This window comes from Podarcis vaucheri, assembly GCF_965113315.1.
Source record: "Podarcis vaucheri genome assembly, chromosome: 8".
In the NCBI taxonomy this organism is placed as follows: domain Eukaryota; kingdom Metazoa; phylum Chordata; class Lepidosauria; order Squamata; family Lacertidae; genus Podarcis; species Podarcis vaucheri.
The window spans coordinates 8,120,060-8,147,680 of record NC_138766.1 but is presented as its reverse complement, the minus strand read 5'-3'; the positions used below and the strand labels follow the sequence as shown (position 1 = coordinate 8,147,680).

General features: G+C 47.1%; 2 protein-coding genes across 3 annotated transcripts; both read left to right on the top strand.

Annotated features, from left to right (window-relative positions):
* The first annotated feature begins 262 nt into the window (after positions 1-262).
* PET117 (PET117 cytochrome c oxidase chaperone) lies at positions 263-2,499 on the top strand. Its single transcript, XM_082234733.1, has 2 exons — positions 263-423; positions 2,251-2,499. Exons 1-2 carry the CDS (start codon positions 328-330, stop codon positions 2,395-2,397), a joined length of 243 nt encoding a protein of 80 aa, XP_082090859.1. The 5' UTR covers positions 263-327; the 3' UTR covers positions 2,398-2,499.
* A 17-nt stretch (positions 2,500-2,516) lies between these two features.
* Positions 2,517-27,187, top strand: KAT14 (lysine acetyltransferase 14; the record flags this gene model as incomplete). Of its 2 annotated transcripts, XM_082234360.1 has the most annotated exons (10): positions 2,517-2,772; positions 3,792-3,910; positions 7,497-7,618; positions 8,163-8,344; positions 15,737-16,153; positions 19,218-19,777; positions 21,852-21,988; positions 23,785-23,960; positions 25,135-25,325; positions 26,963-27,187. In XM_082234360.1, 10 exons carry the CDS (start codon positions 2,517-2,519, stop codon positions 27,134-27,136), a joined length of 2,334 nt encoding a protein of 777 aa, XP_082090486.1. In that variant the 3' UTR covers positions 27,137-27,187. The 2 variants fall into 2 exon arrangements, with proteins under 2 accessions (XP_082090486.1, XP_082090487.1); XM_082234361.1 differs by lacking the exon at positions 15,737-16,153.
* Positions 27,188-27,621: the final 434 nt, after the last annotated feature.

Below are 27,621 nucleotides of genomic sequence, written 5' to 3'. Positions count from 1 at the left end.
ACTGAAAAGCCCGTGTTTCTCCCTCCGACCACCCCAGGGGAGTTCAAGCCTCGTGGCTGCAGCAAAAAAAACGGGATTTCTGAACCCGAACTAAATCTGCCATAAGACACGTGCTGGGCGCTCTTTGCCCCTCTCGCGGCGCGGAACAGCGAGCTCCGAATGTAACCGGAAATCGCGGCGGTCAGGGGAGCGCCCAGGGCCTTTGCCTCTTTAAGCCGCGGCCGAAAGAGCGCTGGGAAGGCGCCGAGCCGCTGGGCATGCGCAGGACGCCGCGCATGCGCCTTGGGGTCCCAGCGGGCGCTGAGGGGAAGGCCGAGATCGCCGGGCATGTCGGCGGTGTCCAAGGCGGTTCTGGCGGCCTCCGTCGCGGTCTCGGCCGCCGTCGTCGCGGGCGTCCACCTCCAGCAGAGCCGCGTCAGGGAGGTAGGCCTCTCCCTCCCCCCCCCGCCAGGCGGGAGCATCGGGGGAGGGGCGGGTTCGGCGGCAGAAAGAGCCCTTGACTTTCCGGGGCGCCCACATGCCGGGGGGGCTGCGCTATTATTAGGGTGAATGCATGCGACCCTTTTACCGAGTAGGGACTGAACCGTGCTAAGCAGCGGGTGAGATGGCTGTGGGAGGCGCACAGGCAGCGGGCACGCCCCCTCTCCTAAAATGACACGGGTTCAGTGAAAGGCGGGATATCAAATCCAAACTCTTCTTCTTCTTCTTCCCCCCCTAAAAAAATATGTTTAGGGGTACTCTCGTTTTGACTCTAGAAAATCACCATTGTACAGTTCAAGTCGGGGGAAATAAATACAGTAAATGGACAAAAGTACAAAGAACATGCAGCATTACCTCATACAGTGGTACCTCGGGTTATATACGCTTCAGGTTACATACACTTCAGGTTACAGACTCCGCTAACCCAGAAATAGTGCCTTGGGTTAAGAACTTTGCTTTAGGGTGAGAACAGAAATCATGCTCTGGTGGCGCGGCAGCAGCAGGAGGCCCCCATTAGCAAAAGTAGTGCTTCAGATCAAGAACAGTTTCAGGTTAAGAACGGACCTCTGGAACAAATTAAGTACTTAACCCGAGGTACCACTGTATTACACAGCTGACAGCTTACAGTAATTTTCCTACTCATATTGAAACGCTGCCCTTCAATGAGGCCAAACTTCCATCAGTAAAACTCCACACATCCACATTCTACACCCGTCGGGGGTTGGCAACAGATTTACTGCACTAGAGAAGCAACTAAAAATTTAATATTTTTAGTTTATTCTCCCGTTAGATTGACAAAATGTTTAGGGGTATGCTTACCCCTGCGTCTCCCCAGAAAAAAGCACTGCATGGGTTCAGTATCACACATCACAACGAACCCAGAAGGGACCCCGAAATGTTGTAAAGATGTCACTGGAAAATCTCTGAAAGGGTGGGACAGGGTGTCTGCGGTCTTTTCCAGTGAGTTTTCAATCGTACGCAATTTCACCAATGTGTGTGGTGCCTTGGAAACCATGCTGTATTCCCTAGAAAAAGAGGTGCCAGAACTCACCATGAACACCTCCCTCCTAGCATGGCAGTGGCACCCACTTGATAAAAAGCCCTACTCCAAACGTAACCCCCACACAAATGGGAGATTGGGGGGGGGGGCTGCCTGGACTGCCAAGTAGTCATGAGAATATTCCGTGGATTTCTGTCCAAAAGCCTGGAGGGATAGAAGTAGGAAATTCTCCTATATAGCCAGATGTTTTTTACACACACACACATACACTTGCTATGAAGCCATTTCATATGTTTCTTTTCAAAAAGGTGTATAGGAGCTAGAGAGAAAAGGAAGCAAAAATGAACAGAGGTATTTGACACTTTGCATAGGAGGAGAAATTGCATCTGCTGTTGCTGCCCTTTCCCCCAATTCAACCATTCCTTCTTCCATGTTATCTTTGCACTTTGTAACATAAATTTCCCCCAGCATTTTATGCCCCAGTGTTTCATATGGCCACAGAAGGCCTCTGATTATTGGTTTGTGATATAGCGATCTTCAGGTAATGACCCTTTATGATTTGCAGATGGCTTAGTCCTGTATTGGAATGAGGGTGTATACTTCCTACAGTTAGCAAAACCTTTGAAGTTGCTTTTGCAACAGTATGATTGCTTTGTAAGATTCACAGTTGGCCTTAATTTCCTATAGCAGTACCTTTACACTTTCTCAAGTTTTTGAACAGTAGATTATTAAGAGATATATACCATAATATGATGAGATTTTTCTTTCAGAGGCTACGTGAAGGAGTTCTGAGAGACTTTGAGAGGCAGAATCGTAAGCAAGAAAATCTTCGCCTTTTGGAGCAACAGATTGCCTTGACTGAGCAACTTGAAATGGAAAGAAGCAAAATGCTCATGGGAAAAGAATCCTCACAGTAAGGGCCAGGAAGAGTTGGGATCTCCCTTTTCATTTCAGTTATTTAAATGTCTTCGTACTTGTTGGAACAGTCTTTGTTTTGCTGGGCTTCTTGCATAATAAAAGTGACTGTCAATTCACAATGGATACTAATGTGTACATGAGCGAGATGATGAGCCGTCATGATGATGAAGCCACAAGGACATCGCCTTCAGAAGGGCTGGAAGAAGGAGAAGTGGAAGGAGAAACTCTTCTCATAGTAGAGTCTGAAGATCAGGCATCTGTGGATTTGAGTCATGATCAGAGTGGAGACTCTATAAATAGTGATGAAGGGGACACATCCTGGACAGAAGAGATGTCTTATTACTGTGAAAGATGTCAGAAATGGATACCAGCAAGTAAGGCTTCCTAATTATTGATTATTTTAAATAATAAAAATGTGTCATTTGTTTTGCCCTTCTGACCTCAAGGCCTTGGTCAGGAAGACCTACAAGATTGTGACTCTTGCTGAGCTGGGCCTTCAGGAAGCAGATCAGACGAAAGCCAGTTGAAAGCACCTTCTCCCAAGGCACAAACCTAACAAAAGGGGATTCCTTTTTCCACATGACTTGTAGTCCACAATCATGAGTGAGTGGCAGACCTCAGAAGCTTCCTGGGCCTCCTGCTTGCTGGTAAATCAGCTATGCCCCTTTCAGAAGAAAGAATGGGTGGGTGCCCCATTCCCCTTTTTAAAACATGGGGAGGATTTCCCGAAGAACCCCATTGACAGAATGGCAGAGATCATGCTGTGCAGGACCCACAAGCCTTAGCCATCCGAGCCTTTATGGCAGCTTCCTTCATGGCAAGTGTATGCTTCCTCTAAGCTCAGCCCCTTCTGCTGGATGTTGCCCATAGCACCACCCATCAGCACTAGGGACTGTGAAAAGTAGTTAAAGCCTGTGCCTACACAGAGATGCAATTGCATGTGCTCTTCAGTTTTCAGCTCTAGCAGAGTCTACTGGCATGTGGACTTCAAGGCCAAGGCTAGCCTCTCCAGTGATCCCTTTAGAAGGGGCTAGACTAGCCTCTTCAAGGGAGTGGCTGGATGGCGTTCCCAAGAACTACATAAAAGCTATAGATAAGATTTTTTTTCTGTTTTAGGTGGAAAAAATCTGCATGCACAATTCTTAAGATTTCAAAAGGAATTGCACTTATGATACATATATATGTGATATCTCCAAAATAGAGACAGATGTGCCCACCGATTGAGGTTACATGGATTTCTGTAAGAGGTGATTAACAAAGCAAAATGCAGAGTGGATGAATGCTGTTGGAATGAACCCCATTTATGCTGTTTTGGACCTTGCTCATAGTGTGTTGGTGTGTAGGCCCCATTTGTTGGGAAAGAAGGCCTAAGGTTTTGTTTGCTTGTTTACAGATCAGGTGAGAGAACAGATCACCTATCTCAAAGGTGATAATTTTTTCAGATTTACTTGCTCTGATTGCTCAGAAGATGGGAAGGAACAGTTTGAACGGCTGAGGCTAACTTGGCAGCAGGTAAGTAACAAGCAGACCCTTAGTAATTGCACCCAAACTGGATTTCACATTTCTGTGTATTACAATAAGGTGCAAGGGGGAGGGGTTGTTAGCAAGCTTCTAAGTGTGACTCTAAGGTTTTATATTTGCTTACCCTTAAAGGTACATGACTATTTTGGAGTCTAAAAAACTCATTGCAAAAAGCCAGATATTTTTTTTTATTTGAGAGTTCTTTATTTGTCATGTAAACACAGAAAGGAAATTATCTTTTGGCCATGGATTGTTAAAATAATTGTTCCAAATTTAATCAGCTGTGCTGCCTTTTTGGCATTGCAGTACACAACTGAGAAACATGAAATGTGCTCATAGAGTACTTGACTCTCCAAAAACTCAGGAGATTAGCAAGGTAGATAATACAACTTGTGTTGGTCCAGCATCTCCTCTAGTGGATAGATGGGGAACCACATTGACAGTAATGTGGACTCTGTGAAACTCAATGTTTTATATGTGCAGAGGGCCTTCTTGGTAGTGACACCCTCCCTGTGGAATGCCCTCCCTTCAGATGTCAAGTAGATAAATAATTACACAACTTTTAGAGGACATCTGAAGGCAGCCCTGTATCGGGAGATTTTAACACTTGGTATTTATGTTTTCAGATATGTTGTAAACCGCCAGAATGGCTGGGGAAATAATAATAACAATAATAATAATAATAATAACAACAACAACGAAATCTTATGACTAGCCAAGGAATGATTCACAGCTCTGTAAATTGTTTCACGTATAGGAGGCCTGGTTTTCTAGGTGTGTCAGCTTAGTAAGATTTTATCTGGTGCTGAAGCTGGTACACTTTTCAGTCACCATGTTGGCTACTGGGAAGCAGTGTTTTTAACAATAGACATACTGTAACAGACATTACTTTCTCTATAGTCACCCCTAAGTTACATTTCCAAGGCTGCTTTGATTTCTACATGTGAATCAATTTGCAAATGTTTGAAACAAACTTAAGCCATGTATCAATAACCTAGATATTCTGTATACCCATGATATCACTTTAAGTAAGAGATAACATTTAGCAATAGCACCAGACTCAGCCCAGTGTCCAAGGCAACACCACAAATACAGTGTGCTGAGGATACACCCGCATAAGCGATATTGACGGAGAAATGCCTTTTTGATACTGCTGTACCTCACCACACACAAATCGCAACCCCCACAAACAAGTATATATATATATGTTTCAACAATTTGAGTGCGCTTCCTTCTGTGGTCTAAATCACTGAGCCTAGGACTTGCCGATCAGAAGGTCGGTGGTTCGAATCCCCGCGACAGGGTGAGCTCCTGTTGCTCAGTCCCAGCTCCTGCCAACCTAGCAGTTTGAAAGCACGTCAAAGTGCAAGTAGATAAAGAGGTACTGCTCCAGCGGGAAGGTAAACTTGTTTCTCTGGTTTCGCCAGAAGCGGCTTATTCATGCTGGCCACATGACCCGGAAAAACTGTCTACAGACAAGTGTTTGCTCCCTCAGCCAGTAAAGCGAGATGAGCACTGCAACCCCAGAGTTGTTCACGACTGGACTTAACTGTCAGAGGGTCCTTACTAAAAGCATAGTAGATGTACATAGAAGAGTACATTCTAAACATCTTTGCATTCGGAAGCTTAAATTCCATTAAATTTAACATGTACACGCATACAACAGTTCTTTCAACAGAATGACATACAGAGAAGGAAGCATAGATAGTTCAGTATTGCACATGTGTGGGGAGAAACCCCAGGAAACTAGTTCAAGTCCAACAGTGCCTCTGTAAGGGGAAGAAGCCTTTTTCTTGGGCTCCCTGCTCCTATTCCAACACTCTTCCAACTACTGAAGACTACTAATGCTGCTCTTGGGCGATGTCTTCAGTTAAATTAGATATTATACTAGGTAAACTGTGGGAGATACTTTGCAGTTTAGCCAGACTGCTCCAGTGCCATGAGACAAGTTGCCTTTACTCCTTGCTGACAGATGACATACCATAATGAAATAGAGAAAGTCCATTTGCATAGTGGCTTACTTGGACAAATTACATGTAGTCGGTTGACTGACATGCTAATCCCATTCCCTAAATTGCCTCCTGAAGATACAGTACCTGAAGTAAATTGCAAGTAGGACTACTACCCCACAATATAGAAGAAAAACTATTAACTATGTTTTATTTGTGAATATTGGAGTCAAGGGAATGGTGTTGGCTAATCTAATCAGTTATAAAATTTCAAAATTTCTTTAATAAATAAATTTCTCAGTTATCCTTCTCCAAGCTGTAAATTGCCTAACAAGGTTTATGCTCCAATTCCTTCTTAAAGCATTTGCTTGGTTAAATACAGTGGTGCCTCGCAAGACGAAAAGACTCCGTTCTGTGATTCTCTTCGTCTAGCGTTTTTTCGTCTTGCTAAGCAAGCCCATTGACGGATTAGCGCTATTAGCGGCTTTTAGCGGCTTATCTGCTGATCGGATCAGCTGATAAGCGGCTTAGCGGCTTAGAAAAGGGGGGGGGAACCCACAGGAACTCGCAAGGCAGTGTCGTCTTGCGAAGCAAGCCCATAGGGAATTCGTTTTGCGAAGCACCTCCAAAACGGAAAACTCTTTCGTCTAGCGAGTTTTCCGTCTTGCGAGTCATTCGTCTTGCGGGGCACCACTGTATGTGTTTTAACCAAGTCTGTCATCAGATTAACTACATTGCAAGAGTGTATTTTTAAGTTTCATTGATTTGTTACTTCGTTCCAAAAATATTCTCATCTAAATAAAGCAAGACCTTATATTGCATTGACATAGCAACATTGCAAAAGTTCTTTAATGCATCATTGTTTTTTTATTCATCATGATATAACTTTTTCTGCTACTTCCAATTCAATAGGAAATGCAATTTGAGTTTTTGCCAATTAGTAATTGCTGTAGTGAGTACTTGCAGAGAGATATTTAAAAATATAAATACTATCAAATGGTACAGATTTAAAAAATCTGAGATTTTCCCTTATTAGGGTATCTTCAAGTATGCCCATTGCTACAAATCTTCCTTAAACTCTTCCATGAGTTCCCATAGTAGTTAGGACTATAGTAGTATCAAATTTCTAAGTATTTAATTAGAAAGTCCCTCCATAGAATCAGATACTGTACCCTGTTGTTTTTCCCTTTGTAGTTCTATCCAAGTTGAAGCCCAACCATTCAGGCCTTGTGAAAATCAATTTGTATCTGGAAATTGCATTGAATTCTGTAAAACAAATTTAGGAGTTTCCCAGATGACTTCATCCACATACCAGTTAGTTTTAAATTGCTCTTGTCTGATCTTAGCTCCTTGTATTTACATTTGTATTTTTATTTCCCCAGATAGGGTAATAAAGGACACATTTGTCGTGTTCCTTTTTAAGGATAAAACATATCTGAACATTCGTTAACTGAAATAGATGCATTTAGGATAATCTTAATCCAGGCAAGATTAATCCCCCTCAAAACCCTATATTATCTAAGAGTTGATTATTTTATATAACCCCGTTAGGAGAAGAGAATCATTTTATCCCAGAAAAAAAATCTTTCTTAGCTATTGTAAATGAGAGGTTCCTATTTGTGTTTCAGGTTGTTATGCTGGCAATGTACAATCTATCCTTGGAAGGAACTGGCCGCCAAGGCTACTTCAGGTGGAAGGAAGACATTTGTTCTTTCATTGAAAAACACTGGAATTTTCTACTAGGAAACCGGTAATGCCATTATGTTGTCTTGAAACTGAAGGTAAAGAACAAAACGTCCACATATTATTAAAATGTAGGAAAACATTTTTTTTCTCCTAGTTGAGAGTAAAAGAGAGAAGGTATCCATAGTGGGTGAAGGTCAATAGCTAGTTCACTTCTGTATAGTTCTGCATAGTATGACTTCCCCTAGCTTGTCTCCCTCCAGTTGGTTTCTGCAAGCAGCGAAGGCCAAAATATACGGCCATTTTATTTCAAAGTTTATTCTGGTCTTTCAAAATAGTACAAGATTGCACCATGTTGAGAGTGTCTCTTAACATCTACTAGCCCTCATTTGTAATTTGTCCTATGATTTTGAGAATCCAGAATAAAAATTGAAATAATGCGTATACCTTTCAGCTATAGTTGGTTGCAGAAATTGATTCCTGCTTCCAGTCCTTGCTACTGTGCTCATCCCATTAATATCACTTAAGATCTGAAGAGGAACTAGCAATCTGCTACCAATGTAGTAAAAAGAGCTCTCTTTCAGAGACATTTTTCTCTTTCTTTGATTTAGGAAGAAGACTTCTACTTGGTGGAGCACTGTTGCTGGTTGTCTTTCTGTGGGGAGTCCTTTATATTTCCGTTCAGGGGCTCAAGAGTTTGGAGAACCAGGATGGTGGAAACTTGTCCACAATAGGCCCCCTACAATGAAGCCCGAAGGAGAGAAGCTTTCTGCATCTGCCCTAAAAACAAAAGGTAATTGTCAGGGGTTCAGAAGCAGAGACACAGAGAAGGGTGGAAACAGAGAGCGAGGGGGAGGAAGCCGAAGGGAGAATGAGTGATGATGACGACCCGAGATCTCCAAGCCTAAGCAGTGAGTCAGAGGACTCCCAAAAGGGAGCCCCAGTGAGCAGAGCAAGGGGGGGATCCGGGGGGACACCCCAGGAGGAAGGGAACAGAGGAGATTCAGAGAGCAGCAGCTGGAAGTCGGGACCCACGCTCAAGACTGAGAGCAGCAGGGAGGAAGGCAGCCAGGCATCGGGTTCCGGAGGCCGTCAGCAGGAGGGAGGGCACGAGTCAGGGGTGGTCACGCCCTCCTCAGAGAGCGAGGCAACGGTCAAGAGGAAAGTAGAGAGTTGGGCGCGCGCGCCAAGTTCAAATGCAGCGGAAGCTGGAGCAGTAAGCAGCCCGGAGAGTGAGCCAGGTCCCAAAGCCCGCCGAAAGGAAGCGGAAGGATCAGGGGGGTCAGCGTCAGAGGAGAGTAGAAGGGAGGAGTCCCAGGGGGGCAGAAGGACCCAGAGACGTAGGGAGAGGCGAAGGAGGTGGAGCAAGGCTAGGGTATTAAGCTGGTGTGCAAGAGGCGGGGACTCAGATGGGTCTTCGCCGACCTAGGGCAGAAGGTGTAGAGCTGCACGCTGCAGTTCGGAAATGGAACCTGTAACTCAATAAAGACTCTTTTAAAGTGGACGCTGTGTGGCGTGGTCCTATGTGAGCTGGGACCTGGTAGCAGCTCTGACAGTAAGACCCATCTCCTCAAAGCTTCAGAAACCTGAAACCTCGCAGCGGGAGCAGAAGCCGCTAGGGGAGGAAGAGGGGTGTCTGTAAGCAAGCTCACAAAGGTTAGCAAGATGACAGAAGAACAGAGGATCTCCACGCTGCAAGAGGCAGTGACCCAGTTGTCCTCAGAGGTATTGGCTTCCAAGAAACGGGAGGAGGAAACTACAGCCGCCTACAGAGACCTACACGCCAGGTTTGAAATGCTTGTTAAGCAAGGGCAACCGGGACCCAGACCGGAGGGCGTGGGATTGGCACGGAGAGCAGGAGGGCTTGTGGCTCACTTCGATGGGACTTTGCAACAGTACCCTAATTTTAGAGCAGACGTAATGGGCGCACTGCAACTGCTGGCAAAAGACTTTAGAGATGAGGAAGAGAAGGTGGGGTTCATATTGTCCCATTTGCATGGGGATGCCAAAGCCTGGCTGCGCAATTTGTGGAGGGATAAAGATCCGGCGCTTCAGAATGCAGATGCCTTTATCAAAGCGATGGATGCGTGTTTTTTGTCTACTATTGATGTGGATCTTGCCAGACGGGAGATTCATGGACTAAAACAAGGGAGGGCGAGCGTCCGGCAGTATCACGCCCGATTTTTTGCGCTGGTCAGTGCTTTAGAATGGGATCGGGATTCGCCCCCTGTCAGAGACCTCTTCTGGGAGGGTCTAAGTTCTGCGGTTAAGGATGAAATTGCAAGGGGGGAGAGGCCCCGAAGCACGCAGGAGGTGGTCCAAAGGGCGCTGACTGTGGGGGTGAGGCTGGAAGAACGTCCATGGTGCAGGGATGAAGGACGTGGAGGGCGCGAAGCAGCGAGAAGTTTCTCTTTCGTTCAGAGGGAAGCAGCGCGTGCGCAATCCACACCTCCGCCAGGAGGGGGAGGGGAACCGATGGAGGTTGGAGGTGCAAGGGCTCAGTCAGCAGCCAGAGCCCTAGCACCGGCAGCAGTGAAAGCGAAGCCTCCTAGAGGGAACAGGAAGTGTTACATCTGCGAGGATCCAGGCCATTTGGCGAAGGAGTGTCCCCGGAGGCTCCACAAGCACACTGCAGCCTCAGCAATGGTGACTGCAGCAACGCAGCAAGGAGAACCACAGCAGGGAAACGACGATGTCTGGCTGGAGACGGAGGCACTGGGGCCCAGCCAGACGCATCTGTGAAGCAGTCCCCAGCGATATTGCAACCCACGGATCCCCTCCCACCCAAACCAGTAGTGCAGCTCACAGCGTCTCTCCAGCTACCCGACGGCGTCACTATCGAAGTGCCGCTTTCTGTGGATTCTGGAAGCAACGCAGACTTTATAGCGCAGAGCTTTGTGGAGCAGCACGCTATACAGCTATTGCCTGCCACTCTGCCCCTGCAAGTCGTCACAGTGGATGGCAGAGAGTTGCTAGGGGGGCAGGTGGTGAAGCAGACGCCACCGATGGTGATGCGCCTTGGCAACCACAGGGAAGTCATCAGTTTTAATGTCACCCAACTGTCGGACACGCCCATTGTGTTGGGCATGAGTTGGCTGGACAGGCACAGTCCGACACTGGCTTGGTACCAGAGACAACTGATCTTCGGCTCCTCTTATTGCGCAGAACACTGCATCCTGCCCCGTCGGGAGGGAGAGGAGGAGGAATCACAAATGCAGTTGGGAACGTTGCAAGCGGTCCCCCACAAATACGCGAGCTTTTTGGAGGTCTTCTGCGAGAAGGAGGCGGACAAGCTACCCCCTCACCGGCCATATGACTGCAAGATTGACCTCCTACCGGGGGCGACGCTGCCGAAGGGGCGGCTATACTCCATGTCTGAAGATGAAATGCAGGAACTCAAACAGTTCATCGAGCATAATCTGGAGCGTGGCTTCATCAGAGAGTCCAAGGCAGTGGGGGGCAGTCCCGTTTTCTTCGTGAAAAAGAAAGACACGCCCCAAAAAAGACTCGTTGTGGACTACCGCCTTTTGAACCAGATGACCAAACCGTCTGATTACCCCATGCCCAGGATTGACGACCTCCTCGCGACGGTGCGCAAGGGACGCGTGTTCACCAAGTTGGACCTGCGAGGGGCGTACAATCTCATCCGCATGCGGGAGGGCGATGAGTGGAAGACGGCCATGTTCACACCGCTGGGCACCTACGAATACAGAGTTATGCCCTTTGGATTACAAAATGGCTCTCACTGTTTTCAAGCTTTTATGCATCACGTGTTGGAGGGACTCCTCTACAAGACATGCGTCTGCTTCCTGGATGACATCCTGATTTTCTCTGACTCGCAGCAAGCTCACGACCGAGACGTGAGGGAGGTGCTCAGCAGGTTGCAACAACATAGACTGTACGCCAAGCTGGAGAAGTGCCAGTTCGACACGACGGAGGTGGATTTCCTGGGATACAAGTTGTCGGACAAGGGGATAGCCATGGACAGCACCAAGGTTCGTGCGGTATTGGATTGGAAGAGCCCGCGCAACCGGAAGGAGGTCCAGCGGTTTGTCGGCTTCGCCAACTTCTATCGCAAGTTTATCAAGGGGTTCGCGATGCAGACGGCAGCAATTACGGACACGCTCAGCTCCAAAAAAAAGAAATTCATCTGGACGGAGCAGGCGGAACAGTCCTTTCAAGCGCTCAAGCATCTCTTCGCATCGGAGAAGCAACTGCTGCATATCGACCCCAGTAAACCGTTGAGGGTAGAGACAGACGCGTCGGACAGAGCCGTGGGAGCTGTCCTGCTGCAGCGAGACCCGCAGGGGGTGTGGCGACCGGGAGCGTTCTACTCCAGAAAGCTCAGCAAGTCGGAGCAGAACTACACCATCTGGGACAGGGAGTTGCTGGCCATTCATGCAGCTTTCAAGGCGTGGAGGCACTTCCTAATCGGCGCCAAGCACACGGTGCAGGTCTGCACGGACCACAAGAATCTGGAGCACTGGCGCACGGCTCAGTTCCTGAACCAGAGGCAGATACGTTGGGCGGAGTTCTTTGCTGACTTCAATTTCCGAATAGAGTACGTCCCAGGAGACACCAACATCATGGCGGATGCACTGTCCCGAAAACCGCAATACCTAGAAGAGGTGACGCCAGCGGCGGCCATGCACATCTTCGCACCGACGGCGTGGGCGTGTGCCTCAGCTACAGTAGACCTGGATGCGGTGCGACGTGCATTGCGGGACGACTCATTCGCGCAAGACAAGATGGCGGAACTGCTCAGAGGCACGGCTACCACGGACGAGTTCCAGGTGCGGGACGGCTTGCTCCTACGCAAAGGAGCTGTCTATGTACCAGGAGACGACCTTCGCGCCAAGGTACTGCAACAGTTGCACGACGCACCCACGGCCGGTCACTTTGGCACAGAGAAAACGATGGAATTAGTCGCGAGAGACTTCTGGTGGCCCAGGCTGAGAGGGGAGGTCGCGGACTACGTCGCGAGGTGCGACACCTGCCAGAGGGCCAAGCCGGTACACAGACCACCGGCGGGACTGTTAGAACCGCTGCAAACGCCGTTTGAACCGTGGGAGAGAGTGGCCCTGGACTTTGTGACGGATTTACCCAGCTCGAGAGGCAAGACAGCTGTGCTGGTGGTGGTGGACTTGTTCACCAAGATGGCACATTTCATTCCGTGTGCGAAGGTGGCCACGGCGGAACAAACCGCCAAACTGTTCATAGATCACGTGTTCAAAGTGCATGGCCTGCCACGGTCTATCCTGTCCGACCGCGGACGCCAGTTCATCTCGTCTTTCTGGCAGAAGCTGATGGGTTTTCTAAATGTCAAGGTCAATCTGGCATCAGCAAGACACCCGCAGACCAACGGGCAAGCAGAGAGGGTCAATGCCATCATGCAGCAGTACCTGAGATGCTATGCTAATCAACAGCCTGCGACGTGGGTGGATTACCTGCCGCTAGCCGAGTTCGCTTACAACAACACGAAGCACGTGTCCACAGGAGTGACGCCGTTCTTTGCCAACAATGGGAGGCATCCCAGAACCTTCCCGGGACTGGAGAGAGTGGGGGAAGGAGAACCACAGACGGCGGACGCGTTCGCGTCAGAGCTGCAGGCGGTCCACGATCAACTCAGACGGCAGCTGGAGCTAGCTAAGCACGCCTACAAGGTGCAAGCTGACAAGCACAGGCGGGTTGGCGAAGTGATCCAAGTGGGAGACTGGGTCTGGTTGGCAGCCCACGCAGTGCCGACCAGGTCACTTGCCAAGAAGAAGTTGGGGCACAAGCAGATCGGTCCGTACCAAGTCGAAGCGCAGATCAACCCGGTAGCCTTCCGACTGGCGCTGCCGGAGGGTTCCAGAATGCATCCGGTGTTCCACAGGTCGGTGCTCACTCCCTACAAGGCACCTCACAGGTTCCAGGAGCCAGGGACGGCGCCAAGTCCGCTCCGGGAACGGACGGAGACGCGGGGGGTGAAGCACCAGGACCACATCAACGAGGTCACGGAGATTTTGGACTCCAGATGGGGGGAAGGGGGAGTCGAATACCTCTTAGCCAGAGAGGGCACCCGGGCCAGCGCCAATAGCTGGGTACCAGACTACGCTTTGGAGGAACCCCTGCTCAAGGACGAGTTTCATGCCCTCTTCCCACACAAACCCATGCCAGCGAGCTTCTTCGACGACTGGTTGTTCACACCCACACTTTCTTCCAGCACGTTCCATGGATTCGATTCCGAAGGGGAACCCGCACGGAGCACCCGTTCCCCAGAAGGTTCACCGGCAGGTTCGGCATCAGGCAACTCGTATTGGTGGGACGATCGACCAGAGGAGCAATGGCGCAGGAAGTGGCTGGAGATGCCAGGTCGAGCGACCGACGCAGAGACTGACATGGACGTGTTCGGGGAGGACCTCGGGTTCGAGCACGGCGGTACAGAGATGGAAGAGCAACAAGTCAACGTCGACGACCGCGAGGGGGAAGACTCGGAGGTCTTCAGTTGGCGGCCACCCACGGGGAGCGACCTGTATCCAGCATTCCCTCCCATGATGATGGAGCACCCAGCACCCACACCTGACAGCGGGGAGGGGGGAAGGGGGGGCTTCGAGGGGGGGATGGATGTCAGGGGTTCAGAAGCAGAGACACAGAGAAGGGTGGAAACAGAGAGCGAGGGGGAGGAAGCCGAAGGGAGAATGAGTGATGATGACGACCCGAGATCTCCAAGCCTAAGCAGTGAGTCAGAGGACTCCCAAAAGGGAGCCCCAGTGAGCAGAGCAAGGGGGGGATCCGGGGGGACACCCCAGGAGGAAGGGAACAGAGGAGATTCAGAGAGCAGCAGCTGGAAGTCGGGACCCACGCTCAAGACTGAGAGCAGCAGGGAGGAAGGCAGCCAGGCATCGGGTTCCGGAGGCCGTCAGCAGGAGGGAGGGCACGAGTCAGGGGTGGTCACGCCCTCCTCAGAGAGCGAGGCAACGGTCAAGAGGAAAGTAGAGAGTTGGGCGCGCGCGCCAAGTTCAAATGCAGCGGAAGCTGGAGCAGTAAGCAGCCCGGAGAGTGAGCCAGGTCCCAAAGCCCGCCGAAAGGAAGCGGAAGGATCAGGGGGGTCAGCGTCAGAGGAGAGTAGAAGGGAGGAGTCCCAGGGGGGCAGAAGGACCCAGAGACGTAGGGAGAGGCGAAGGAGGTGGAGCAAGGCTAGGGTATTAAGCTGGTGTGCAAGAGGCGGGGACTCAGATGGGTCTTCGCCGACCTAGGGCAGAAGGTGTAGAGCTGCACGCTGCAGTTCGGAAATGGAACCTGTAACTCAATAAAGACTCTTTTAAAGTGGACGCTGTGTGGCGTGGTCCTATGTGAGCTGGGACCTGGTAGCAGCTCTGACAGTAATAATTTGTAAACTGCATATCATTTGCACATTTAAGGATGCAATAGTCTTAAAACTGGTGGTTTTGGCAGGGTGGGGGTACATGAGGAGAGAGAGTGGGTTTGCACTCTTCTGTACTATTGACATTATGGATTTCAATCAAAATAAAAACAATAAATTTCAAATGTAGAAATTTGTGAAGGGCACGCCATCATGCAGACATCCTCAGTTTTTAAAGACCTGTGAACTTTCTGCAAAGGGTAGGTATCTTGCCCCTTGTACATCCCATTATATGTTTCTTGGTTACTGCTTCTCCTTCTCAGCCACTCTTGTTTTCATTCCCTAGCCACTCCCAAGCTCACCCCTCTATTCAGCCTCTCTATTCACCAGTTTCTTCCCCAGCTTCTTTTACCGCTTTGCAGTTCTCCTTTTCACTACTTCTTGCCTCTCTTCTTCCTCTTAAAAATTTGGTGGAAATTTTTCAATGTATGTGACAAAATATATTGCATTCCCACATTCTGTTATATGCAGTCTGGAATTAAAGAATGTTAGCACCTGCTTGTCCCGTTTTCCTGTATCAGGAAAGGTGTATTTTTATTGTCTTTAAAAAGCTGTTTATGTTGGATACCTTCTGTAGAAATAGATGCTGCCTTTGTTTTGGAGTAATAATAATAATAATTTAAACCCGCCCATCTGGCTGGGTTTCCCCAGCCACTCTGGGTGGCTTCCAGCAAAATATTAAAATACAATAATTCATCAAATATTAAAAGCTTCCCTAAAGTTCTAAAATTGGTGTTCTCTCTGCATGTCGGAACAAACACACTACTTGTTCTCTGGCAGGTTCAAAACCATCATTAGACCCTATCATTACAGTGGAGGGACTTAGAAAGAGAGTGAGCCGCAATCCAGTAGAATCTGCCATGGAGCTGAAGGAGAAGAGATCTCGCACTCAGGAAGCCAAGGACATCAGGAGAGCTCAGAAGGAGGCAGCCGCCTTCCTGGACAGAAGCACATCCTCCACGCCAGTCAAATTCATCAGTCGAAGCCGGCGTCCTGACATTATACTTGAGAAGGGGGAAGTGGTTGACTTTTCTTCCCTGAGCTCCTCTGATCGAACTCCTTTGACAAGCCCATCTCCATCTCCTTCTCCAGATTTCTCTGCTCCCGGAACGCCAGCATCTCACTCAGCTACACCCAGCCTGCTCTCAGAAGCAGACCTTATTCCAGATATAATGCCTCCCCAGGCCCTGTTTCATGGTAAAAGCTACTTTAACATTTCCTTGTCTATTAACCTCTATTGGATCTCATTTCCACAACCATTTCTTGAGCACAGTTCTATTGTTGGTGGTATTTAACATCTACCAGGAACTGTGATACTTACTCTCAATGATTATATTCACTAACGTACCAAGGGAAATGTTTTCTAATGTGAAAAATATTCAAGCACTTATCAGTAACATTATTCCTTGTCTAGTGTTAATTCATATACAGTGGTGCCCCGCAAGACGAAATTAATTCGTTCCTCAAGTTTTGTCGTCTAGCGAATTTTTCGTCTTGCGAATCACGAAATCCCATAGGAATGCATTGAAAATCAATTAATGCGTTCCTATGGTCAAAAAAAGTCCAAACAAAGCCAAATTTGGTACAACAACAGTTTATTAACTGCTCTTTAAAGTCACACATACTGTAAAGAGCAGTTCAAAAATTGAAGGGAAAATAAATTAACTTTATAAACAAAACATGTCTTTGTTTTTAGACAAAGGAAACAAAGTCACGAGACGTTTTCGTCTTGCGAAGCAAGCCCATAGGTGAAATTCGTCTTGCGAGGCAAATCGAAAACGGAAAAACCTTTCGTCTAGCGAGTTTTTTGTCTTGCGAGGCATTCGTCTTGCGAGATACCACTGTAGCAAATTGTGTACCCAACCAGTGCTTCTGACAATCACATATATGCCATCTGTGTTGCTAGATACCGTATATACTTGAGTGTAAGCCAACCCGAATATAAGCCGGGGCACCTAATTTTAGCACAAAAAAGTGGGGAAACTTATTGACAAGTATAAGCCGGTTCACCACACTACAAACCTGGCGGTGGCGGCAGTGACGGAAGAAGAACAAGCTTTCAGGCTGCTCATTCCTCTGCCGACAGCGGCAAAGGTGGTGGTGGAGGCAGCCCAAAAGGGCTCCTTTCGGGCCGCTCGTCCCTCCGCTGCTGCCTCTGCCACTCGCAAGAGCAGGCATAGGAGCTGCGGTTGGGAGAGGCACAGCGCAGCCTCTCCTGTGCCTGCCCTTGTAAGAGGCTGGCAGTGGTGGCAGGACCAGCGGTGAGAAAGGGCTCCATTTGGGCTACTCATCCCTCCGCCGCCGCCGCCCGCCTCACTCGAGTATAAGCCGAGGGGGGCTTTTTCAGCATAAAAAATGTGCTGAAAAAGTCGGCTTATACTCAAGTATATACGGTACTTGCTGGAATGTTAAACTTTCTCTGATGTACTCTTCTGGAAGCATATATATGGGCGAAAAAGAAGAAAATGCTGCAAGTGCTATTTCCTTAAAACTATGTGTACTTGGTCTTGTATAAAGGGCATTATTATAGTACTTTAATGCGAAAAAAATAATTTTCTCAACTGTACCAAAACAAACAAACAAAATAAGCAATAACACTAGAACATAGAAAAATGCCTTTTTTGTTTGCTGCTGTTTTGGTTTTGGTTGACCTTCTAGGTTGCTAGTTCTGGAGATTCCACCCCCTCCCTGTCAAAACAGTTGTGTTTTAACTTTCCTAATGCTTTATTATTGCTTATTAAAATTTATGTTGCCTTTCCTTCAAACAGCTAATTTCGGGAGAGCTGAAAATTATGCTGAAAATATTTCACATCTGACAACCAATGCACCCCTTGGGTTTCAGATATTACATGGGTAGACAAGTCTAAAAAGCCTAGGACACAAATTTTCACAATCCTCTAGCGCAGCCTTTCACAAGCTGTGGGTCCCCAGATGTTGTTGAACTACAACTCCCATCACCCCTATCTAGCAACGCCAGAGCTCGGATGATGGGAGTTGTAGTCCAACATCTGGGGACCCACAGGTTGAGAACTGCTGCTCTAGTCTAGCGCAGTGATGGCCAAACTTGGCATTCCAGCTGTTTTGGGACTACAATTCCCATCATCCCTGACCACTGGTCCTGTTAGCATGGGATCATGGGAGTTGTAGTCCCAAAACAGCTGGAGGGCCAAGTTTGGCCATCACTGATCTAGCGGCTATGGTGGCTCATTTACCAGAAACGCTGTATTTAGCATTAATTTTGGGAGTGTATACTCGGTTTTGACCAAACCAAGCCTCCTGATATATATTTTGCTGTAATGGAACCTCATAGTAAGTCTAATAGGGATGTGGGTGTTGCTGTGGTCTAAACTACTGAGCCTCTTGGGCTTGCCGATTGGAAGGTCGGCGGTTCGAATCCCCACAACAGAGTGAGCTCCCGTTGTTCTGTTCCAGCTCCTGCCAACCTAGCAGTTCAAAAGCACGCCAGTGCAAGTAGATAAAGAGGTACCACTGTGGCGGGAAGATAAACAGTGTTTCCATGCGCTCTGGCACTCCTCATGGTGTCCCGTTGCACCAGAAGCAGTTTAGTCCTGCTGGCCACATGACCCGGAAAGCTGTCTGTGGACAAACACCGGCTCCCTCAGCCTGAAAGTGAGATGAACGCCACAACCCCATAGTCGCCTTTGAGCGGACTTAACTGTCCAGCGGTCTTTTATCTTTACCTTTTAGTAAGTCTAGCATTTCATTCTGACCAACTTACCACAGTCTTTATATACTTTATATTGAGTTATTGTTCCAGGCTATTCTATCAATATACTTTTAGATATATTTGTGCTACAGAAAGGTCTGTCTTTTCTGTTGTCAGATTTTTGTGGTCCATCTTCCTTCCTGAATTAAGCACCCTATTCAGAGCCACACTGGATCTACTAAAGTGGCCTGATTTTCATAAATCAAAACCTCTTTAACTAGCAAATGTGGAGAATACTACTTTGGAAAGGTCAGTCTCAACTGAATATTAATGGGGAATGACTGTGTACCCTTTCATATTAAAGCCACAGTCTCCTAGGAAGAAAACACAGTTGTATTCTAGATTCAGGTAGGTAGCTGTGTTGGCCTGATGCAGTCAAAATAAATTAAAATATTAAAAAATTATCCAGTAGCACCTTAGAGACCAACTAAGTATGTTCTGGGTATAAGCTTTCATGTGCATGCACACTTCTTCAAATAAGTTGCATTCATTACACTGTCAGAAAATTTATGGAATATTTTGTTTTGTTTATAGATGATGAAGAGATGGAAGGTGATGGTGTTATAGATCCAGGAATAGAGTATATCCCACCCCCGAGTGGTCCAGTGGGAATGATCCGAAAGAAGGTGAAGACACCAGAGCAGATTAAGCAAGAGATGGAGAGCGAGGAAGAAAAAGCAGAGAGACTTGAACGTGACACTGAAAACTCTGATAATACTCGCACATCCCTTCAGGACCAGGGCCGAGACAAAAGAAGGATGCAGTTGGAACATAAGAATGCTAAGTTCGGCATGCCCAAGTATGCACCTGTTAGCATCTATGAAGAAAAGCTTCTCTTGAGGAACTTGGAGAGCTGCCCGAATGCTGCAGCCATGACCCCCGAAGCTCAGAGACTGCGGCGCAAGTTGATAATCCGGCAGGCCAAGCGCGAGAGAGGGCTGCCCCTCTTTGACTTGGACAGTATTGTGAATGCAGCCCTTCTCCTGGTTGATCGGATTTATGGACCCAAGGAAGGAATTGCTCCCTGTCCCCCAGCAAATTACGCAATGTACAGAACTACCAGCCAGGATTTCAGAATCTTGGATCGATACCAGGTTAATGTTTCCAATTCAACTGTTTTTTCGATAGCTCCCATACTCTGGATGGGGATAGTGGGCTAAGGGAACACAACCTGCTAGTCCATACACCACACGTCTAGGCACCCTTGCTTAGGTCATTATCTGTGAATCACTGCCCATGATCACACCCATTGTGAAATTTCTCTTAATGGAATGGGACAATGTATTCCTTGGCACTGGCTGCTCAATCCCTTCTCTTTTCCAGAGAGTGAGCGAGTGCTTTGCTGTTTTTATGGAAGTTATATGTGGCAGTTTTCATTTACTTTATAGCCATTTCTTCTAGGCATACTTAGGTGATGCTTTCATGTCCAGAAGGACCAAGGAAGTGTTCTCTAGGGCAACAAAAGAGCCTGCCACCACAAAGCCTTGTAGGGCGGGGCAGTATCTGGCTCTCATCATTGTGATATAGCAGCAGTTAAATTCCGCAATATGCTGATATACCACGATGTCTGGTATATCGCCCAGCCCAAGCCGCCATACCGCTCCAGCTTGTGTGAGCCAGAGGGGCATCAGGACTTCCTTAAACTGATTAGCTGGAGGATGGGAAGCCTTCCGCTGCTCAGCTGAGCAAGCCCCCATACCGCTCTGGCTCAGGTGAGACGGAGGGACGGGGTGGGGGCCTTTCTCAAAGGTGCAGACAGGCAGTTAAGCAGAGCTCGAAAAGGTGTTCACCTTCAGGTGTTCACTTTCAGGCTCCATCTGCCTGCCTGCCTGTGCCTTTGCCGTCTGTAGGCAATTTGAGCTGGCACAATGTATTGCCAGCTCAAAATGTCTGAAGCGGGTATCGCAATCTGAATGCCATCTCGGTTTCAGACAACCTACCAATATATCACCCAGTTCTAAAGCCTAGATATGTGTTTATCCTTCTTCAGCTTTAAAGGACCTCAGGAATTCTATAAATCCATAAAGCTCTAGTGAGGGATCTGTAGTTACACTCTTGGCTCGATGGAGATCATCCCGAAACACCTCAACTTGTTTCTCTACTGCTGTAGACATCTGGAGCATTCTGTGACTCCTCGGATCAATAGCTAACATTGTCCAAATCCTAGGAATGACATTTTATCTGTATATGCTTGGGTGTTAATGTACGCACTAATTTATAATTTACTGCTACAGAAGTTATTGGTTAACTGGAAACCAAGTTACGTTTTTATTGAGCATATTATGGGTGGAATTCAACATTGTGCTAGCAAAGGTTCCACCTGCGCAAGCATTTCAGCTTGCCACAAAAATATCCAACGTCTCCTCCCCCTGCATGCTTCACTGATGGTTCGCCTGATCTCCCTAGAGCCAATTTCAAGGGGGTTGGGAGAAGAGGTAGGGAAAGCCCTGCTGCACAAGCCGAAGTCCTTGCTGAGAGATTCTGCTTATGGGCTTGTAATGTGAATCCCTCCCTGTGCCCTGAAACTGGGTGAGGGAGGCTTCTTCCACTGAAAGAAGACGAGTCACAAAGTCACTTGCATAGCTCTGCCCTTGAAGCAAAAGGGGGGGGGGGTAGCAAAAACTCCTGGGTAACCTCCATCCATTAAAGAGATTACAGTGTCACAGTAACTTCATTTTTAAGACCAGTAATCTAATGCTGTTTGAATTCCTAAGAGGGACTAGGTAATCTCAACATCTTGCAGACAGGGTAACTTAGGTTGTGTTCAATGTGTAGTGCAAAAATTTCTCTTTGCACAATGGAACATTCTTCCCTTCTCCCTCTGTGTGACCCCTAAACCAGTTCTGGGTTTCCCACCCCCCTGGTACACATTTGGGGGTGGCATGTGGGGAGGAAAGGGAGGGAATCCCATTGTGCTAGTGCAGCTTTCTAGCAGAATACTGTCCGTTCTCCTTTTTCAAAACTGGACTTGACAGTAGTAACAGCCACCTTGTGGTTGGTGCAAATTACCATTTATAAAATAGCCAGTGGTACACTGTAGTTAACTTGCCATTGGCATTTTTTTACCAAGTTGCAAGGATCAGTTGCAGATGTTATTTGTATTCTGTCACCTCTCTTGTTTATGTTCATTCCAGGCTGATTTCCTTGTTTTTTGGCTTTGCTTTACAGACTAAGCTGTCTGCTGTGAAGGGGTTTCGACAAATGCCAACAAAATTTCTTTTCCGACTCGTAGGCTCAGAAGATGCTTTGACTGACCACAGCATTATCAGTCCCTACACTTCCCGTGTTTTGAAACCCTACATCAGGTACAGACCACAGAGCTGTTTTCACTTATGAGCAGATGACTCTTTCTCCTTTCCCCCTACAGATTTGTTCTCTTTCTGGTCAGTTGTTGAACACTCAACTCTTAGGGCCATGACTTCAGGCTGAAATATATGTTTAAAAGTTTGTAAAAACAGTCTGTTAAGTCTACTCTGTTAAATAGATCACTGTTATCCCCATATTACAGATGGAGAACTGAAATTGGCAGAGGTGATTTTGCCACCAAGTAAGTCCATAGTAGGGACGCGGGTGGCGCTGTGGGCTAAAGCCTCAGCGCCTAGGGCTTGCCGATCGAAAGGTCGGCGGTTCGAATCCCCGCGGCGGGGTGCGCTCCCGCTGCTCGGTCCCAGCGCCTGCCCACCTAGCAGTTCGAAAGCACCCCCGGGGGCAAGTAGATAAATAGGTACCGCTTACCAGCGGGAAGGTAAACGGCGTTCCGTGTGCGGCTCTGGCTCGCCAGAGCAGCGTTGTCACGCTGGCCACGTGACCCGGAAGTGTCTTCGGACAGCGCTGGCCCCCGGCCAATAGATGTGAGATGGGCGCACAAACCCCAGAGTCTGTCAAGACTGGCCCGTTCGGGCAGGGGTACCTTTACCTTTACCTTTAAGTCCATAGTCCATAGGGATGCGGGTGGCGCTGTGGGTTAAACCACAGAGCCTAGGACTTGCGGATCAGAAGGTCAGCGGTTCGAATCCCCGCAATGGGGTGAGCTCCCGTTGCTTGGTCTCAGCTACTGCCAACCTAGTAGTTTGAAAGCACATCAAAGTGCAAGTAGATAAATAGGTACCGCTCCGGTGGGAAGGTAAACGGCGTTTCCATGCACTGCTCTGGTTCGCCAGAAGTGGCTTAGTCCTGCTGGCCACATGACCCGGAAGCTGTCTGCGGACAAACGCTGGCTCCCTCGGCCAATAGAGCGAGATGAGCGCTGCAAGCCCAGAGTTGGTCATGACTGGACCTAATGGTCAGGGATCCCTTTACCTTTACCTTTAAGTCCATAGTTGTGGGGAGATGTATGGGTTCTCAGTGTAGGTGGCCTTGCAGGGCAGATACTCAACTGCCCCCTTTATGTTTTATACCAAAAGCATGGAAACAGGAAGTATTACTTGCTCATCTTTCCTGTTTTGGTGGTACTTTATAAGATGCAAAACTCTAATGCTAGGAGGATCTTTTCTCTCTGCAGCCCAGGGTCTCTTCTTATTGTGAGTGTGCTAGAGCTGAGACAGAAACAAATACATTTATCAAATGTACAGGAGCACAGCATGCACAACTTTAGAAATTTTGTCTAGGTAGTTGAATACTCTCCACAAAAAGGAAGGTTTCATAACAAAGTAAAATAAAAGGCACTTTATAGCTTAATGAATTAATATGGAGCACCTAGAGGACTGAACAGATAGCAAAATATTTTCATCAATGGGGTCCCTGAATTGCTGTGAAATAGATGATATGGTTACCTTTTTGGTAGCTTGGTGGATGGATATGGTCCCAGATTGAAATATTTAGTGCATGGACAGAAAAGGGAGGATGCCCTCTCCAAGTCCAGACACATGCTTTCCAGCATGGTATCACAATAAGATTTGAGAGACATCTGGAGAGTGCTGCACCCTTGAACTTAAACATGGCTGCTCTCCAACATGTGACTGGCTTTGACAACTAGACCCCAGCAACAACAAATCTCTCCTGTTCTCTGTGCACCATACCCGTGACTTAATTTCAGGCCCGACTGAGTCTGACTGCTGTTATACTCTGAAAATGACAAATATTGCTGTTGTGTCCCCTCCAGGCGTGATTATGAAACCAAGCCTCCAAAACTAAGGTTGCTGAATGAGATCCGTGCCCATGCGCACAAGAATGATCCCAGCTGGACTGCTGAGTCACAGGCACCCATTGATTACTGCTATGTGCGCCCTAATCACATCCCCACTATTAACTCAATGTGCCATGAGTTCTTTTGGCCAGGTAGGATTTACTAGGTGGTCAAGGGAAATAATGGGGCGACTACTCATTCCATTCTGGTAGATATACTTCGGCTCTAATGCTGCCACTGCTTCTCTTTTCCCTTCCCTAAGAGAATTTCAGCTGCCCCCCACAAGGCATACATTAGTTTTGAATCCCGAGAAGACGGAAGAAGGATGGGTGGGACAGCTGGAAAAGAAACCTAGTGGGTAGTAAAAAGCTATGAAGCTGCTTTTCTTGAAAAGGAAAAGAAAGGGTTTTGGGACGTTGATTAATGAATTTGTGCCTAATGTGTACTTAGCCTGGTGCCATCATTTATCTGTGTTGAGGGGCTGGGCAAAAATACTTTTATTCTCATTGAATTTTGGCCCTTAATTTGGAGGCTACTTAGGTATGTTTGTGACGTCTTTTTAGTGGAGTGGGTTGAGTTGGCTATATATATTATGACTGTACATTGTGGGTTCTTATTTTATTATTGTTCTTATACTTAGTTTAAATGTTTGTTTTTGCACTGTATGTTGCTTACAGTCACTCTTGTGGAATAAAAAGAAATGTAATAGTAATATTAATAAAAAGCCTGTGTGCATGTATCAGTGCATTTTCTATTGGCTGAAGTGACCTCTTCCTAATAGAACAAGCACCTATTTTTCTGATTGGTTCCCAGTGGAATTTCATAACCTTATAAAACAGATTTTAATTCTCTCTCATGACTGAATAAATGTAGCTTTTGAAAGTATATGTGGAAAAGTTGAATAACCTGCAGACATTTACTGTGATCTTGGGGTGTAATCCTGCACATACTTACTTCTGGTCAAAGACCCATTGAATTTAGTGGGACATACCTCCAAGTAAGCATGTATGCATACAGGATTCAATTACTGGGTCATTTTATTCACATAATTATAATACCTAACAGTATATTATTCCTTTAACATGGAAATGTCCTTAACATTTCATTGTAGGATTATTTATTACCAGTCCCGTAATTAGATTTTGAGTCCTTTAGGATGTTATGAACTACTTTCCATGCTAATGTCAAATTATGAAAATAGGAGAGCTCCACATGAGCAAAGCTTTTTTTTTATTTTTTTAAAAAGCCTTAAATAGATATTTATTATAATGTTCCTTTTCCATCAACAATCTGTGATCATTTGTGGTGTGCTTTTCTCTCCCACAGGAATCGACCTCTCAGAATGCTTGCAATATCCAGACTTCAGTGTTGTTGTCCTTTACAAAAAGGTCATTGTTGCGTTTGGTTTTATGGTACCAGATGTTAAATACAATGAAGCATACATCTCTTTTCTGTTTGTTCACCCTGAATGGAGAAGATCAGGAATTGCAACCTTTATGATCTATCATCTTATTCAGGTAGTTTTATGATTTATTATCTTGAAAAGTATGATCTGTACCTTTTACTTTAAATATAAGTGCAAACAGGGCAGGTTTACTCAAGAAGATTTATATCCCTTTGATGACCTACTTGTCGTTCAGTTGTAACATCTATGTTGTGCAGATCAGTGGTGTAGCATAGAATGGGGAGCTGCAGGGGCAATTCCCCCGGGTGCAGAATTCTTAAGAGTGCAGCCCATGTTATACCGATGGGCTGCAGTGGTCCCAAAGGAGCTGCAAAACTAGGAGGGGGCTTCCTTCTCTAGCCTGGCAATGGGTGTGGCGCGAACTTTTCCTGGGTGGTTGGGTGGGCTGTGAGTGGGGAGTGGGTAGTTGGCCAGGCCTTCCTGTGCCAGGGCAGAACCCCCTCTTGCTCCCTGCCCCCTTTGGTTCCACGGGTTCGTATCCTTAGCTTGCAGGTGTTGTGCACAACACGCTTCTTATGCCATGGCTGGTGCTGACAGTTGTGCATGCTGGGTCGTTGCTATGCTGGGTGGTCCCCTCATCTCCCTTCTGCCCTGGGGCCACCGCAGAGCCCCCAGCCCAGCCCTTGTATGGGAGCAGGCAGCCGTAGGCACAGCAGGTGCCGTTGGAGTGCCTGGTGTGAATGAAGAGGCAACCATGCGAGCCTCGGCTGGCAGCACGCTGGCTCCTTGGCTGGACTGGCGGAGCTTTCTGTGGGTGTGCTACGAGCAGCTGAAGCGGCTGGTACAGGGTGAGCTGTGGTGCAAGAGGGGCTCTGGTTGTGAGGTTGGAGTCCACGTCCAGCACCTCCCAGGAGAGCTCAGATCTCGGAGGTTGCACAAAAAAGGGGGAGGACCCAGGATGATGCTGCCATTCCTTTTGCACCTCAGCTCAGGCAACCCACGCTACGCTACTGGTGCGGATTCATTAAGGACGGGAGAACACCCTTGTAAAATTTGTGGCTTGCATTTGGGATTCAGGTACAGATGCCTAGTCGGTCCAATAGCAGCACAACCCTAAATTCCCAAAGGCAGTTTTGGCCAGCCCAGAGCAAACTATCTACTTTTTTATGTGTTGTCTTGAGTTCTGTAGCTTTCATATCCAGACTGAATGACTTCACAAGCTCCTCATCACAAAACCTGTTAGTTCATTGACCAACTTTATTATCTGCTGGGGCTAATTGTTTTACCCCGTTTGCAAGTAATGAGATACTTCCACTTTCCACCACTCTTCCAGCTCTTCTTTCTGGTACCTTTCTTAATTTATTCAGTGAAATTAAGGCTATGTCAGTGCTGCTGTAACTTTGCATCTTCTGAAGGTTGCTACTTCTTGTAATTTACCAGTTGTAAGTACTGAATGACTGAGGTCCTTATCAAGCAGAATTGAAGGACAGTCAAACTTGGAAGCTATCAATTCTGAAAATTTAGTATCCTGAATTCAGTTCCCCAAGAGAAACTGGTATAAGATGTAACCTGTGCTTTACTATATCATCTGTTATCCATCTATGATGTATATTAATGATGATACTTCTGTCTGCTTTTAGTATCTCTTCCTCCTTGAAAGTTGTCTTGCTTTGACTGCACAGTGCTCCCATAATTAGTTATCTCCTCATTTCCTTCCTCACATGTAATACAACTCTTTTCTTTCCACAGACTTGTATGGGCAAAGATGCAACCCTTCATGTATCTGCAAGTAATTCTGCAATGCTGCTGTACCAGAAGTTTGGATTTAAAACTGAGGAGTACATTTTAGATTTCTATGACAAATACTACCCTTTGGACAGTAAGGAATGCAAACATGCGTTCTTTCTAAGGTTGCGGCGATGATACTGCAAGGGAAATCTGGTCACTACAATAAAATACAGTTTAGCGCTTTTACTGAGGTGCTTTGTTGCCTTTATTGCTATCAAGTTATTTGTCTGTGGTCTTTACTGAGATTAGTATATATATACTTTTACTACAATAGTGTCTGTCTGGCCAAGACAGAAATACAAAAACTCCTTCCTTTTTCTGTAAGAATGGAATTGGTCGCCCTGTTCTTCATGAAGAACCCTTTTGACAAACCAGTTGATGTTTCCCAACGAGTTCTCATACTGAATGAAGATACAAATGTTCAAACTATTCTTTGCAGAAAGCAATAAAATGTTTGATTCAGTCTCTCTAGACATGACATTTATTAGGTGGAAAAATCTAACCCAGGGTTCCTCAACCTGTCCCTTCAGATGTTTTTGGCCTACAACTCCCATGATCCCTAGCTAGCAGCACCAGTGGTCAGGGATGATGGGAATTGTAGTCTCAAAAAAATCTGGAGG